At 38.1% G+C, this 17,069-nt stretch overlaps 1 protein-coding gene across 2 annotated transcripts in view; it reads left to right on the top strand.

Moving 5' to 3' along the window:
• The window catches only part of LOC101852072 (centrosomal protein of 89 kDa), a 35,218-nt gene extending 18,149 nt beyond the window's left edge, over positions 1 to 17,069 (top strand). For both annotated transcript variants that reach the window (XM_035971599.1, XM_005090507.3), the window contains 11 exons: positions 610 to 719; positions 2,604 to 2,719; positions 4,071 to 4,251; positions 5,617 to 5,680; positions 6,686 to 6,789; positions 7,448 to 7,547; positions 8,336 to 8,377; positions 9,817 to 9,906; positions 10,296 to 10,342; positions 10,741 to 10,863; positions 14,002 to 17,069. In XM_035971599.1, coding sequence (XP_035827492.1) covers positions 610 to 719; positions 2,604 to 2,719; positions 4,071 to 4,251; positions 5,617 to 5,680; positions 6,686 to 6,789; positions 7,448 to 7,547; positions 8,336 to 8,377; positions 9,817 to 9,906; positions 10,296 to 10,342; positions 10,741 to 10,863; positions 14,002 to 14,188 — 1,164 coding nt within the window. In that variant the 3' untranslated portion in view covers positions 14,189 to 17,069. The remainder of the gene's footprint in view (positions 1 to 609; positions 720 to 2,603; positions 2,720 to 4,070; positions 4,252 to 5,616; positions 5,681 to 6,685; positions 6,790 to 7,447; positions 7,548 to 8,335; positions 8,378 to 9,816; positions 9,907 to 10,295; positions 10,343 to 10,740; positions 10,864 to 14,001) is intronic.

Below are 17,069 nucleotides of genomic sequence, written 5' to 3'. Positions count from 1 at the left end.
TAAATTAAAAGGACTGCACAGAAAAAGAATAATGTTACGGAGGGTATAGAAGCAATCATGAGAGCTGGGGAAGGAGCACGCACTGTGACCAATCTGGAGAGGACAGCAGCCACAGAGAACATTATAATATGTGAGGCAGCGTGGTGGAATCAGGCTCTCGTCAATTTTTGGGCATGTAGAGTTATTGGTATCACCTTAAAGGTTGTTCACTTGGCTTTGTTTGGATGAAAAAAAATATCCATTTATCTTTAATACAAGTTGAGGTATGTGAGAATGAAGGAGGTGGGGTCATCTGTTTTCAGAGGTAAAACTAGTGAGAAAATGGCCGCCAAAGATTAGTTATTTCCTTATCTTAATAGTCCGTGGTAACTGAATCTTTTTGTTTTTATGTAGACAAATGAATGAGAGTAAGCAAACATCATATATTTAGGTACTTATTAGGTCATTATCGGTTTTCTGTCTTTGTATACATATTATTATTGTTTCATGAACAGAAAGTTTTGTCTCAGTTTTGTTGAAGGTTTTTTTGCTGCTTTGGGAATGTGTCTGCTTGGTGGCAAGACTGCTAAGTATTGATAGTGTGGATAAACTCTGCCTTTTTCACTTCAGAATGAGTTGGCTTCTCTGAGAAAGAGAGCAGAAGAAATCTTGAAAGAGAACCAGCGACTCCGCATGATGGGTGGACCGGGACTGAGTGGAGCTGGAGACACTTCTGAGTGGTGAGTGGAATCTCTACTCTGGCTGTTGATTGACTGGTAATAATAGTAATAGATTGCATTTGTATAGCGCTCTATCCTGTACTAGTATAAGCTCTGAGCACTTTACACCAATCACATAATCATCCACACAAGGAAAAATATTTCACAGTCACAAGAAAAAACAGTTCTCCCACATAAAGAAGAACTTTCACAACCATACATTAACTATACTCGAAAAGACAATGACCAAAAAAAAAAAAATGGAAATTACTCAATACCTTGCAGTAAAAACAAAGTGCAATTCAACACTGTGGGACTTCAGTTACTCCATATAGCTCACTTCTCATGCCATCAAAGTTCGTTGTTCAATTCCTGGTTACTTTTGATACCATGACAGTAGAAATGAAAACTGCAGGCACTTACACTGGAAAAGTAGTTAATAAGTAGGAGACCATACTTGAGCAGTTTTGTTTCTTTGTTTGATTGAGTAAACAGAAACACCCTGACACAATAACAGTCATTTAGTAACAGGAAAGAGAAAGCATGCGGGCACAAAGGATTCGCATTCACCTCACCATCCCACACCATTGTCTCACCATTTTGGTGTACACCAAAGAAGGTGGGAGGAGGAAACAGAGTGGAATCGCTTTCCCCTCCCCTGTCACCGTTCAAGATGGTGGCAGCCTAAGTCTGCTACAAATGTTGTGAAGGCAATCAAAGTCCGTCATAATTTTATACTCATCCATGAGGTTCTTTGATCCACCGTGATCAAAATTGAGGAAAATTAGGCAACTCCAGAACCGACCTATCGCAACAACCAGAAAAAGAGCTACCAAGCGTTAAATACAAATTTGAGAAACATTAAATTTCCATTCTCGAGAAGGTTTCATGTCGTGGCTGAATATTATGTGCTTTAACGCTCAATAAAGTTAAACATACTGCATTTTGAGCAGTTGCCATATTGCGCAGAAAGGTATCATCGTACTCCCTGTTTAGATTTCAACTTTAATGCAAGCAACAACCAACAACATTATTTCTCTGTGTGTGTGTGCGCCTGCGTATGCTGTAGTTGGAATCAGTCTTGTCATAAAGACCTGGTCTTTTTTGGACAGCAGCAATTAAAACATCAGGTTTCATGTTCACTGATCAACAATTTTCTCATTGCGCAGTTTTAGTGCTGCTCTAAGTTAGCAAGCCCCAACTATTTTTGGTGCGCCGTTGGTGATGGTGCGGAGACTGAGCGGCTTCTACTTGGTCTCATACAACTGTAGTTACACAAATACATTTCAGTGTAGGCAAACAGGTGACTGTTTGGTGATGGTGAGGGGATGGTGAGGGGAAAGCGACTCCACTGTGCCCGCACACTAGGACAGACAAACTGAAACAAGAGAGGGAAAGAAAAAAAGAAGAACCTTACGATAACACCCACAGTACTTCAGATGTAAAGATGTCAAAACTCTTTTTGACCTCGTTAGTTTGAAAAAAATTTTGAGTTTTATGAAAGAAATAAGATTGTTTGATAGGATATAGAAATGTATTGTTGTCATTGTCTGTGTATGTACATACACTGAAATAAATATTGTAAATACCAATGTAAATAAGAGTCTTCACCATATTTACAAAGATCTTCATTATAAATGTCTGTCCGTCCTTTGAACATAATGATGATATGACCGTATGCAGTTGTGAACCCCGTAAAACTCTTACTAAAACATAACATGATGATAGAATTGTTACAGTAAAACCTGTTGGCACTTACATGACCAAAATTGAGTGGATAGTGTCGTAAAACACCTACTCGATCGATCAATCAATCAAAACACCCGTAGTCAGAGTACACTTTGGGAGTTATTAAGGAGGAGCTGAAGTTGAAAGTTCTTCCCCTTGTGCGTGTGGTTTTCCCAGGCAACAGCTGCAGGAGCAGGCCCGTCTGGTGCTGGAGGAGAACCAGGTGCTGATGGAACAGCTGGAAGTCCAGACCAGCAAGGCCAAGGACATGTACACCGCGCATATGGCCGAGAGTGAGTAGATACAAGTCGCTCTTACTCAGACCATCTCTTACCAGTGTGACATCTGCTGTATCTTTGTACCGACCTGGCTCTAGGTTATCTGTATGGAGGCCCATAAGACAGGAAAAATTTTGCTCAAATCTTTCCTGAAAGAAGAACAGAAGGGACCCGAATTCTGTGGTGTATTGCTTTGGCTCTTCACCAATGCAGGCAGAAGACATGAATTCGGTTCCCACATGAGGAAATTATTTTATCAAGAGACTGCAGGGACATTGTGTTTCACTCAGTTCAAGTTGACCCTGACTGGCAGGGACTCTTAACTGGTAAAAATGATGTTGATGGGGGCTTAAAATATTTACTATTATTTACAATTAATCACTGAAACTTTATGATAGAAGAACAGGAACTAATGAAGAGGTATTCTATGAAAAGAATTGATTTAGAAGATATTTTCCATTAAATAGGTAAAGTTTTTGCAAGAATATACTTTTAATATTTTTATCATTATTATTGCCTTTCTTACCCTGGACCAGGGAATAGACCACAAACAAACACTTTCCACATTTCCCTACCCTGGGAAAGTCTTTTGACATTGTTCCATGTTTTCCCACTTTTCTGTACTTCATTCTTTGTGACTCTACTCCAGGTTCGGCATGGCACTCCTGTTGATCTCTTGCCCCGTAGACTCCAATCTAACACTTTCTTTTGAATAAACATTTTGTCCCTGTTAGATTATTAGATTATTTTCAACTGTGTCCTATTACAATTGTGTGGGCCTGTATTATATTGAAACTATGAATCAGACTTTTGTGTTTATGTAAGGCAGGTTTTTATAACCATATCCGTCAAAGTAGGAAAAGAGAATAATGACAAAGGTTGTTGTGTGTTTTTTTAAACTTTATTAAGCATACAAGGCTGTTTGTCCACCTAAGAGCTGAGATAGATAATTCAGCCCGTAACAACTATGTTGTCAGTGTGGCTTTACCATTGTTTTGAGAAAGTTTTTTGTTTTTTAAAGTGTTTTTGTAATGTTTAATATGATATGTCTTTTTAAATTGTGTCCTCATTTTTCATGTTAGATGAAGAACCTACACAATTCAGTATTGTGTGTAATTCAGTTCTAATGGTATTATAATTATAATTCCTCAATTTTGGCAAATTTTTGCACTTGAGAAGACCTTGCTTTTCAGGGTTGGATTAAAATGAGCAAGTTTGGCCAGGGCAAATGTTTGGAGCCATGTGTGCCTTCATTTGAAATAGATTAAAGTCTTTAGACCAACATTTTAACATTATCTTTTTATTGTAAGCATATTATTTGCACTCCCTAGATGCTGTTATTTTTTCACTTTATTTTTTTCTACAGTCTCAAGACTGGCAAAGAAATTGGCGATATCAGAAGGGGAGAAGGCAGATACAGAGAGAGAGGTGGAGGAAGTAAGAGTTCGCTTCAAGGAAATGAAACATAAACATGACCAAATAGTCATGGAGTCAGGGGCTCGAGTAGACGTTCACTCACATATCAATACACTGGCAGATCTGAAACGGTGAGTCCTATCATTCCATTAGAATTAAATAGTGTTCATTTACTAATGTGAAGAGAAGCACATCAGCGCAATAATAGCTCTTTAGTGCTGGGAAAAAGCAAGTAACAGACAGAAACAATAGAGGGAACGGAAAAAAAGAAGGACTGATCAGGGGCGCCCTCCAATCCCTCCCTTTATACTTATACTTTAAGCATATAGTGTATATTTAGCAATCACATGCTCTACCCTGGTACGTTCAGGAATGTGACTGAATGCCCATGTATAGGCCACGTGATGCAAGGATAGCGAATGTACGTCAGTTGCACAACCTTTGCCTATTGTCTCTACAAAGTTAAATCCTAAAGACCCTACATGTGAACATGTGATGGCATGTGGTGTGTTTTATGACATCACAGGCATTGGGATTTCTCACTTCTCCAGACAAACGCAAAGTGCAGTACAATGTGCCTATCTACTCTTTTGTCTTTTCTGTGTGACTGTTCAGCAAATTAAGCAAGTTGACAATATTGAAGAGAAAGCACAATGTAGCCCGCAAGTCAGATAGCAAGGACAAAAAAAAAGATTTAAAAAGTAAAGTTATTTCCGCATCCGATTAGAGATTGCCTTGTTAGTAAGACAACTTTCTGGGCCTTCGGCGTATTGTGGTTGGGTGGCCAGCCAGTTCCTTTGCCTTCGGCGTATTGTGGTTGGGTGGCCAGCCAGTTCCTTTGCCTTCGGCGTATTGTGTTTGGGTGGCCAGCCAGTTCCTTTGCCTTCGGCGTATTGTGGTTGGGTGGCCAGCCAGTTCCTTTGCCTTCGGCGTATTGTGGTTGGGTGGCCAGCCAGTTCCTTTGCCTTCGGCGTATTGTGGTTGGGTGGCCAGCCAGTTCCTTTGCCTTCGGCGTATTGTGGTTGGGTGGCCAGTTCCTTTCCAGGCCGCCTTTACTTCCTCAACTCGAAGTCCCCAAAAAAATCTGTGTCTGAACTGAGGCTCAAACCCACACTTTCCGCTTCGGAGACCAGCGCACTAACCGCTCCGCCATCGTTCCCTCCTAAAAAAGATAGATGAGAAGAAAAACAAACAAAACTTTTATATAATTAATATGAAATTTGCCTCAAACTTGGCATCCCTAACTCTACATAGTAGACAGTCATCGCCATTTGAGATCCTGTCTAGACCATAAACAAGGCTAAACCGAATCAAATCTGACGTTTTTGCAGATTTCAGACTAAGGAGACCCCCACTATATTTTTCCTCATAGGAAAGGTATCAGGGCCTTGTTGTGTACTTATTATTTTCATGAGAGACGGTATTCTTTTTATTCATCATTTAAGGTAGTACACAGCATATGTCATATGTTTTCATGTTCATATTTTCTTCTATAGGTCTGTCACAGAGGAGAAGGAGCAATACGAAAGAGAGGTTGATTCCATTCGTGTAAAGCTTCAGGTACTTTGAGGTTTTTTATCTACTTTCCAACTACCATTTTGTCACTGTTTATTTGCCCTGCATTACTCTCATGCTAGTTACATCATATATTGTTGTAAACTGATCTGAGAGTTATTTTTTTAAACTCTGTCCGAGTTTGAGTTTTGTGTTAATAGATTTTTCACATTTGATTTGATCAGTGAAGTTGACATTGTTGAATTGCTTCTTTGCTGAAATAAAATTGAAGAGATGCCTGTCACTTCAAACCCTTGGTTTGAACTTTTCCCTAGAGAAATAACCTTGGTTTTTATGTTTGTTGTTTTTTCTTCCTCCTTTATATATATGACCTGGAATGGGAGAGAGATATTTTATAAATGCTTTTGATTGGTACTGTGAGCCATGTGACTGCAGTTTTTGATTACTTTTTTGTGTAGGCCCTATAGTATATAATGCATTGGATATTTGGTTGTACAAGCAAGTCTTTTTACTTTCCATTTCACACATTTTTCTTTCTCCATCAAGTGAATGTATTCTTCATTTGTATCACTTTGACTTAAAAATGAAAGCCTGATCAAATAATCTTTCTATTGTATGCTCCTGGGGAAGCTGAAAATGTTTCAGAGTGTTTTATGGTCTGATGGGGTAATAATATAGTGTAAAGCGCATAGAGCTTGCTGTCGAGAGTGGAAATGCACTATACAAATTCTATTTATTATTATTATTATTATTATCATTTGTTGTTCGGTAAATTTACTGTAGGAAGTGGGTGGTTGGCGGGTGCTCTGGTGTGGTTTGCTTCTTCTTTCCTATCAAACATCTATCGTCCTTATCTCCCCTCCTTCTTTTTTATGTTTGTTACTCTCTTGTAACACCTCTAATCTTCTGGCGCTCGTATGACCTAATGCAGTTGAGAGCACGTAAAACCTCTACTAAAACTAAACATATCTTAGGAAGTAGGACTACCAAAAATGAAACATAAATTTCAACCCTGACTATGAGACTGAATGGTGTAAAATATTTTGTCAGGCATCAGAACAGGAGAGGAAGAGTCAAGCTATGCAGATGGTGGACATCACTGCAGAAAACAAGAGACTGAAGGCTGAGGTGAAAACAATGCAAAAGTCAGTCAAGTGAGTTCTTTTTCCCTCTTCTGTGTATGTCCTGTAGCTATTGTTTGAACAGGATACCCCTGCATACTGGAATCAGTGTGGCAGTCAGACTCAGGTTTCCTTGCAGAATTTTTTTCATTCTGTCTTTGTCCTTGGAGTCTCGCTGCCAAAAGTATAGTGGTTTAGGTCTTTCTTTAGAGGAGAGTAGTCCCAAATGAAAGATGTTGTACGAAAGATAATGAATATCCATCAAAAGGGGTCATGAGGAAGAATTTTGTAGGCTCGGAAAATGTTTAATAATTCATAAACATTTTTTTCTGTTTTGTCATGTTAATTACTTTGTCCCATGGCTGAGATAATTGAGTCAAGACGTTGTGTGATATTAGCATTTAAGTTGTGGTGTCTGGAATTCTGGTGCTTCACGTATTTCACTCCCACCCATTGGTTGTTAGTTCAGTTCATTGTTTTGAAATTGGTGCTGAATGTTAGTACAAATCAGAAACTACATTTTTATATAGCATTTTTATAAGCTTCTACTGACTTTACAATTTCTTACCTATGGGACATTGCTGATTGAAAAACCTCACGCTATGAATGACTTCCTGTTAAAAAAATCAAAGTCTCTATTATCTAACTGCGTAAAGTGTGCAGGCTACATATTGCAATGCTTTATTTCTAGGCATGCACAACAGAAAATGACAGTCCTTCACAGAGCTATAGAACTTTCTGAAGACAAAGAAATGATCACACAGGAACAGCTTGCAAATGTCATTAAAGTGGTAAGTAACTTCCTGGCACTGCTTTTATACTTGCTATAGAAATTTGGGAACTAGACATCATTATTATTACTTTGTTTTTTCGTTTCCGTGACTTACTGCTCTATAAGATTGTATAATTACCATAATTTTTTACTTCCTTTTTGGATGGGGGTGAGGGGGCTTCATCAAATCAGAAAAGAATAGTTTCTTGATAGAGTAATTCTGTATTGTATAGTACAATGTGTGACTTCCAGTTGTTGTTTTTTTGCAAGTACAGTTTCATTTTGAGTTGTGTCCTCACTCTCTATGGTTGGTTTTATTATTATCTTTATTTTTTTTTTATATCAGAGTTCTTTAATATAGAGTAGGTCTATTCCTCAAATGAGAAGAAACTTTGGAGTTGTGCATGTGTCATCTTGCCCCTTTTTTCTTCTTATTGGTATACTCAGTCTAGCACGCACATATCTAAACAAGCCCATAGCAAGTAGATTTTCAAGTCTTGAATTTTCTCTTATACATTATGTATATTCTACATACTTAGATTCTACCTAGCAAACTTTGTACATTACAAAAAGATTTCTGCATCCCGCTAATTTCACTTTGTAGGCCTACATGCCAGACTGCGTGAGTTTTGATGAGTAGTAGTATGTATTATATTATTACTAGTAATAGTGCTGTAGATTTTTGCCGTGAAAAGGAGCATTAAGAGCTACCAAACAAAGAGGTTTCAGTCTTGAACATTAATTTACTCATTAAAAATTGATTGTTTAGCTGCCTTTCACTTACAGTTGTCGTGTTCATTTCCTCAGGCTGAGAAGACAGCACTGGAGAGGGACACTGTGTACAAAGTGGTAGGTATACACAATAGGGAGTGCTCTAAGTGTAAGCTCTGAAAGAAAGAAAAGAATGTGGGGCATCATGAAAGACATAAGGGAAGACACTTCTTTTGGATTATAATAATTTATGTGTAATATGTGCAAGCATAAATAAATATATATAACAAGGCAACAAGACTTGTAACAGGAACGTAATGGAATGAAAAGTAGGCACTTGGCGCTTGATCTACTGTAGATCTGTATGTGTTCCTTTTACCTAATGGGGACCATTTGATTGCAAATAGACAAAAAGTGCACAGAGCCTGTTATGGAGCTTGGTATGTGCTAAATAAATGCAACTATTATTTTTATTAGGCTACCTGTGCATCTCAAGTGATGTCTAGTCAACCTCCTTGAGACTAAGGGACAAGAAAAAGAAAGATTAGGAGCAAAAAAAATCACTGGAAAAGAAAGACGAAATAACTGATAAACTGGTAGTGGGTAATCTATTTAATGTACATTTCCCTTATATTTCCTTTTTGCTCCAGAAAATATTTTTATTACAGACAAGTTAATCCTGTAAATGGAGATTCCAGCCGAGTCTTTCATGTATATGGGCCATGTTTTACATCGTGCTAAGGATATAAATACAGTGAAATCTGCTCTAATGACCACCTGCCCAAGAAAATCTCATGTGCGATCCCATGTGTTACTCATTAGTTATAATGTATGATGTAAACTTGATCCCTGTTTAAAACGAGGTTCAACTATAACAGGAACATCATGTTGGTCTCAGCAACGGCCCACTGTACTTCTGCCTTTGGCCCTTGTTTCTTGTTAAGATTAAGACAACTTCTTCTTCTTCTTCTATCCCGTGGCTGGGGCAACCATGGGGGCACCACTGCATCTGAAAACAAGCTCTCGCCATTTATCTTCGTCCTCTGCTTTCCTCAGATTGTCACCCATCGTCTTTCCTGTCCACTCTGTAATGTTGTCCTCCCATCTCCTTCTCTGCCTTCCTCTCTTTCTCTTTCCTTGTACGGTTCCTTGTAGGATTGTTTTGGCAAGTCCTGTGGATCTTGTGACATGCCCATACCATCTTAATTTCGTCTCTTCCCTGCGGTCAGTAGATCTTCATACTGCCCACCTGCGTTGGTGATTCTGTTCCGTGCCTCAGCATTTGAAACATGGTCTTTGTACGAGATGTCAAGGAGTAAGACAACAGTAACACCAAAAAACGTACGAGAAAACCCTAGCACAGCTCCCACCAAAGTGATGAGTGACCTCACTCGTGTGGCCCACTTCCCCTTTTTCTGCCTTGTTCTATTTCTGTGCTATTATTTTTACCTCTATTATTACTATTATTGTATATATCTATATTACATTCCTGAAGATTATTTTTTAGTGCTTTAGAAGCAGAGATGTAAAATCCTGATGTTCTTTTGTTTATGTCGTGTGTGTTTTTGTCTGTGCAGGCACGGGAGCAGCAGGAAGAGAACAAGATGACGGTCAACAAAATGATGCTTGGCTCTGTGGCTGTGGGAAAACTGGAAGAAAAACTCAAGGTTTTTCAACTTCTTTTTTTTTTTTTTTTTTTTTTTTTAAATTTGTTAATTTTCAATCGTTATTAACTGCCAAGCTAAGTTATTCTTGCCAAAAGTGTCTAAGAATAATATTCTTGTGTTATCTGTGGTAAATAAAAATATACTTAAAATTTTTGCGTCTGAGCTGAGACGAATGTTTTTATCAAAATGTGGAATTTATGTTAAAGACTGCATGCATTTATAAATTATCATTAATGTGCCAGTGTTGTCAGAGGATCACTTTTCCATGATCTTATTTTAAAGACATATTGAAATTAAGTTTCTTTCAATTTACTTTAAATTTTAAATATGTGTTCTGTTCTTAGACCTTCATGCTGAGAATTTATCTTAAATGATCTGTTTATTTTTAGCTTTACAGAATGAAAGCATCAGCGAAAATCAACACAGTCGCTGACAGGTAAGAGATGTTCCTCAAGGGCATGTACACTGTTGTATTTACAAGACAGTTGGGGCTGTGAAACATTTTGTCAGCACCTAATCAAAATTTTCAACATCTTATTATGGTTGAAGAAGAGCTCAGAAACTACCCTGTTCCTGTTGGTTATATGATATTTTGATACTGACTAAAGATAAAATATTTAGAGATTTATTTTAGTTCACATTTTTTACACGTTCAGCCGTTTTTATGGGAATTTTTAAAATTTGTGTTTATTTTTTCAGGGGTCTTGTACTGATCAATAAAGCTTGAGAGCTGAGCTCCAGAAATAAGAATATAGTAGGGTATTCTTTGTGTAGAACATTATTAATAAGAATAACATTTGTTCATACAATATACTTTTTTGGGACAAACTTCAGGATGAAGGAACAAGATGAGGCGTTTGTCAGCCAGAAAAAGGAATATGACCGGGAGATCCAGTACCTGCGTTTGCTCCTGAAAGAGAAGGAAGAAATAATCCAGTCTTTAGAGAGCGACAAAAAGTAAGTCAGATGTGTTAACTCCTTATCTCCGGCAAGCCACTCTCAGCAGCTCGGTGAGCCGCTTGGGCACATTCCTTTACCAGGGTTCCCGCGGCCTCCTTGAATTCAAGGAGTCCTGGAAAACTCCTTGAATTTGCATTCAAGGAAAAAATCTCCTTGAAAACTCCTTGAATTTGAGGAACCCCCTTGAAAACTCCTTGAATTTGAGGAACCTCCTTGAAAACTCCTTGAATTTTGCCAGATCGGACAGAGGGTGACTGCCAGGCCCCGGGGCCCCCGGGTATTACCCAGAAATTTGAAAAAAAATTGCCGAGACCCGGGAATGCCCGAGGAATTTGAAGAAATCTCTGTAAATTGCCCTGGGAAAATATATAAATTTCTCGAATACTTGAAAACCGAATCCGATAATGTCCTTGAGTTCATTTTTGCCGGTCGCGATTGTGATATTTGACTTTTCCCGGCCTGAGAGTACGTTACACGCGGACAGGCGGCTATGGCGGCAAACGGAAGAGTATGAGTAATGGGGCCCCTACCAAAGCTCGATCGGGAAAATCAAGATCTGCTTTTGCTTTCGTTACCACCCAGAAATTTGCCGGTAGTAGTCTGATAATAGTGACAACGCAACATTTGTAACCTGCAGGTTGAGCATTACAAACGCTGTGTCAACGTGAAAATAAGTCATTTGTCCTGTGCTGTCACTTTTATACAAGCGTCTTGTCGGGCTCGCTTTCGTGACAGGTTCGTCTGTTCGCATCACATCGTGAGTATCGACGTGAGGTCACCTAAGTTCATTCAAAGTCTGAGCGCCTCAAAGTATAGGACTCGGGAATGGGGGATTATAGATTTTTATTTTTAGACGCAAGGGGGGGAGGGGATGGGGTTGAAAGCAACACCGGATGACGATAACTGAACTTGGATGTAGATTTTACTTTTCAGAATTTTGACTACTACTAGATTCTAGATCTAGAGCTCTCTGCAAAGTGCGGGTTGGTGCAGGCTTTGTGTGGAATCGGGATCCGTCATACTCATACTCAAACCTTGTAAGCCGTGTTTTATCTTAACTGAAGGGTTCCCGTTTCATTTTGTGAGTGATAGTAAATTACATCATGTCTTGTATTTTCTATATTTTAGCTTTCTGTTTCAAGATTCGTAGATTTTCAGTGTCGCTGCATATTCTTGCCCTCCCACAGTTCTTACACCTCTCACACTGAATAGGTCTTCTTGAGCCATTCAAGTTATTACTCTACTTTGAGTTTGGCTTTCACGTTTATTATATATACCTTGACACCCAAACTGGTTTTTGACAGTCGATATTCTAGCTCTAGGCCTTTTCTCAGGCTCAAAACCAAATTAATTTTTATATATGTAGTGCGAGTATGATGAGGGAAAAAATATAAATAAGTAAAGAACAGACTGAAATACTGAAGTCACGCTATACCCCAGTGCCACACTGACATGTTTTTGACTGGATATGATGTACCTACCTGCATGCGCGCGTTTGTGTGTATATTACATATATAATATATAAATGGAGCATACCCCTGGAAAATTGAGAAGCCGGGGTGGCAGTCACCCAGGAACAGAGTTTTTGTAGGAAAATCGACACTATGATTTCTTTCGGATAAGTGTAGGCCTGTCGGAAATAGGCTTTCGTCATGAATTTCTTGACCAAATCTCCTTGAATTTAAAAAAAATTCTCCTTGAAACGTCCTTGAAATCTCCTTGAATTTGGTGGGAAGTTCATGGCAGGAACCCTCCTTTACGACGACTTCGACATCAAATTATTTTTCGGCAATTTCCAAAAACAGGTCTTTTATACTGAAAGTTCATTCATTAGATGAAAAACTGTCAAAATAGGTTTGCTAGTTTCGATTTAATAACCCTTTTAATGACATTTTTGTCATTTTTAGATTAAGCACCAAAAAGGGCCCCGACGTAGTGGATTTACCTCCTTCAAAGATAAAGAGTTAAACTTTAATGTTTTGAATTCGACGAGGTGATTTGCCAGTCTATCAAATGGTGTTCCAGATATAAACATTATAAGTAGGTAGCGTAAACACGGCCTCGCGGGCACTCGCATCTTTCCGAGCACATGGTATGGGTGAAATCAGGGTATTCAGATTGCTGTTTCTTTGCTCTTTCGCTATAAAACACCAAATGCTGTACACCTTGTAAAAGTTCAGCTTTTCCTCGTTTCAGTGGTGTAAGTTGTTTATATGTCCGATTATTAGGAGCTGGAGAATCGCCGTGGAAAGTGAAGCCGTGCGTGGTCGGGCGGCTTGAGGTTAAAGAATGGTACTGAAATTCTCATGAGATATAGGCCTTTTATATATGGAACAGATAAATTTGGCATACAGCTACTTTGAAAATTTAGTTTCTGGTACCTATTATAAGTAACACACAGTCTGTTCTAATTTCTTCATATGCTTCTTGCAATTTCGTTGTATGCTTTTGGATATTATGTAGAAATTCAGATTGGATCTACTTATCACATTCTTCATTTATTGGCTGTTTTTGGAGTAAGCTGACTTTTTTATTCAATGACCCTTATTCTGAAACTCTCAAATCAAACGCCTCAAATTATACATTAGTGGCCTCATAACTTGTGCATTCATTATCTGTAGTGACAATTTATTAACTGTCATTTCTTTACCAAAACTGCATTTTTTCAATTATTTGGCCATTATTACAGACATGCAAATTGTTTATATATATGCATGATAAAATATACAAAGTCTTTGACGGAATTGCATCACACTGATGAGGAAATTGAAACACATGTCCATGCCTTAACAAAACACTCTCTAAACATAATGTCTAGCAAGAAAATTCAATTTTAACTTATCAAATTTTCTAAATTGTTCGTGTTCAAACAGGTCTTCAATTTTATTCGGACGTCTTTGTTGACAAGTGTCACAATAAGTCACTGTTGTACAAAGCAATTAAGAGTACTTTCGGGCATTGAAACTGTTATGTTATTGCTTGAAGGCTTAGCAAGCGGCATGATATCTTTAGCTTGATTAACTGATTTGGTAAACAATTGCCTTACACGTCCCACCCGTAGTCTTTTTGTCTTTTCAAAAATCAGTGTTTATGTGAAGAACTGTATTTTATCATTTCAATTGTATCATTTTTCAGAGAAATTGAAAAGGATTTAGACACAATGTGGCAAGCTGCCAACTCGGAGAACAAGAGAGTGAAAAACATTCTTCTAAGTGGTGGCCGGAAGCTCAAAGATAATGTCCACATTGCAGATGCCTTGAAGGAGGAGCTCGAGACTGAAGAACGCTTACATTTTTCTGATAGTGAATACGATCATGAATGACCTCTTTTTATGTATAGATAGGAACATGCTCTTTTACTCTATGCAAATTTAGAGAAAAACTGGTTACTTATGATGTTGCTTGTTGATGGGGGTTTTTGGACACAATTTAGGTCTTTTAGTAGGTGGGTTGCTTCAAGTAGTTCAACTCTGCTTATCAGGGCTAACTCAGGCTGAGTGGGACGCAATAACCGAGCAGACAGACGAAGATACTCAATTTTTAAAAATTCACCTTTCAGGAAATGAACTTCTCTTGCAATCTATAGCAAAGAGCCCAACCATTGCATCACAGAAGATGGTGTTCTTTTGTGCCAAAATTTTAAGGAGACAATGAGAAGTTCATGTAAATTATATATTAATCATTTTATATAAACAGGCAATACTGAGAGCTCCTCATGGACTTGAGTTCTCTCAAGGGTAGTTCCTCAGCACCTTAGTAGAGGTTAGAGTTTAGAGTAGAAACTGGCGTGTGTTCAGATTTGCAAATATGGCAGACGTGATGTACCAATACTGCTTCAATATTTAAAAAAATAGAATTCCCAAGTCTTTGCTGTGATATTTATTTTAAATGCTGATGTTGTTAATGCTGCACTGAAAAATACTTCTTCAAAATGTGGATAGGGACGTTTTTTTCTTTGTACTTCACCGAAGTGTGGTGGGATGACAGAGGGAAAGAGCGAGATGTGTTTCACCCAGGTGTAATTAGTCAGTCCACCTGTACCGTCAGGCATGCGGTGAGGGACAAATTAAAAGTGCCCTGGAAAAAAAAGTACAGTGGTACACGGATAACTAAAACACGCCAGGGATTGACAAATGTTTTTGGCACTCCATAAATCAGGTTAACAAATAAAAAAAATTAATTAAAAGAGACATCTGTCAGTCAGGGAATGGAAAATTGTACAAGCTATCCTTGATTTCAAGTTTTCAGTGTTTTTGTTATCTGTGCCCAGCTATACATGGTCATAGGGGTGTATCCCTTTGTTGTAACTACATGTAGTCTGTAGACCAACAAGTAACCAGTCAGAAATCTGAAAAGGAGTTTCATGCCAGTTGTAGCTACTTTATTCTGTACATTTTGTATACTATTATTACTGTATAAATGCATCATGTGTACTTTTCTCATGCTTTTTTCCTTCTGGCACCGTGTGATGTTAATATGTGTATAATACACATTTGAAATTTAACAAGATGAAACTTATGTTACATCATATTACCTGTAATATTTTATTATAAAATCCGTCCGTGTTTTATGGTGCTACTGTTACTCTATCAATGGTGTTTTCCATTCATTCCATTTATAAATAATATGTATATGAATCTGAACGAGTATACAAGAACCATGTGCAGTAGAGTCACTTATATATTATGAATGAATACTTGTTGGCACCCCCGCGCCACCAGACCAGCTTCATAACCCTACCGAAACGGCTCGAAAGAATCACGCTTGATGCTGTGAACTGGTTATAAATCATCTTTGTTCCAAAAGGTAGCGTCCAACCTGTTGGGGTTCATTGTCCAATTTCTCCTCTTTTTATTGGAAATGGTTCTGGTCTCTCACTCTGGTCTTGGTAAGCTGAGATGCAGACTCCACTTTTTTCAGTGCTGCCAACATATTATTAATATTATGTAAGCAAGACTGAAGAATAGACAGTTTGTGTTTTTATAAAGAGGAAGCACCAGTCTTTAATGTGTGATGGGTCATAAATTTTCAGAATAGTAGTTCAGTTCTTCAGAACAAGTTTGGTCTATGACTATTGTAGTGTAGGTTCTGCTACCGGAGACTCCCGAGAATCCAGAGCTTTCTGTATCACAGGAAGGTTAGCGTTTTTCTCACGTGAGCTTAATGAGGGCCTCCAGGATCTATAAATAGGGCCCTTGGGATATCCACCATTCTTGAGTGGCTCAGTGGTGCATGCTGTGACCTACTCTATTAAAATCTTGTGTTTAAAATTGTTTATTTGATTATTTGTTGAGGGAATCAGTTGGGGGTTTTTTAACGCAGCTTATGCACATGAGAGGACCCTAACTTTTGTCTAAGTTAAGGTTCCCGACTTGCGAAATGGTCTGGCACACGCACCACTGATCTTAGTTACTCAAACTTGAAAGTGTCTTGTCCAAGTAGATGTATAACTTAAGATTTCTCTCGCTGTGAAAGTTATCTAGAACATTATGATTATGTGCAAGTGTAGGCCTCATGTTATGGAACAAGTTCAGTCCATTATGTTTAAAAGTTGGCCTCATGCTAAGAGGAACAAGTTCAATCAACTTGTCTAAGATTATTTCGAATTTTATTTTCGTCTCTTTTGTCATGTGGCTTGGTAAGCATATTTAGCAACATGGATGAATGTAGAGTAGGAGGGATTTTGACGGAGTGGGTAGTGTTTATGCCCTTTCAAAGAAAGCAGCTAGACTTATGAGAAGTAAGTGAATTCAATGTATGGATTTACCCTTCCATCACTTTTACGTCTACTAGGAGAATATGTACCTCCATAAGAAAGTATGTCGTGTGACACAACCCACCCATGAGTATGCTCTCTGGTCTAATGTGATAAAATGCTGCAATGTGCAATACTCAATAGATACTAATGTTCAGCCTTGTCTTCCAAGGTCAGCATTCAAAAAGGGCCAACCGTGAATATCTGAATATGGTACATGAATACATGTTTTGTACATCATGTTTGATTTAATTTACATGTACACACTTTGAGCGAGTTTTGATTTTTAATCTAGCTTTGTGTCTTCTTCCAAAGTGATGAAGACAAAGTTAAGAGCATTTTATATTACTAAGAATACATGTATACTTCAGGTTGTAAATATACTGTATATCTTTTACTCCACGTATTTACACATGTTTATTTATAATACAAAAACAACTTGAAATTCA

Source organism: Aplysia californica, unplaced genomic scaffold, assembly GCF_000002075.1.
Source record: "Aplysia californica isolate F4 #8 unplaced genomic scaffold, AplCal3.0 scaffold00018, whole genome shotgun sequence".
Taxonomy (NCBI): Eukaryota; Metazoa; Mollusca; class Gastropoda; order Aplysiida; family Aplysiidae; genus Aplysia; species Aplysia californica.
This window is presented reverse-complemented; position numbering and strand designations above follow the sequence as displayed.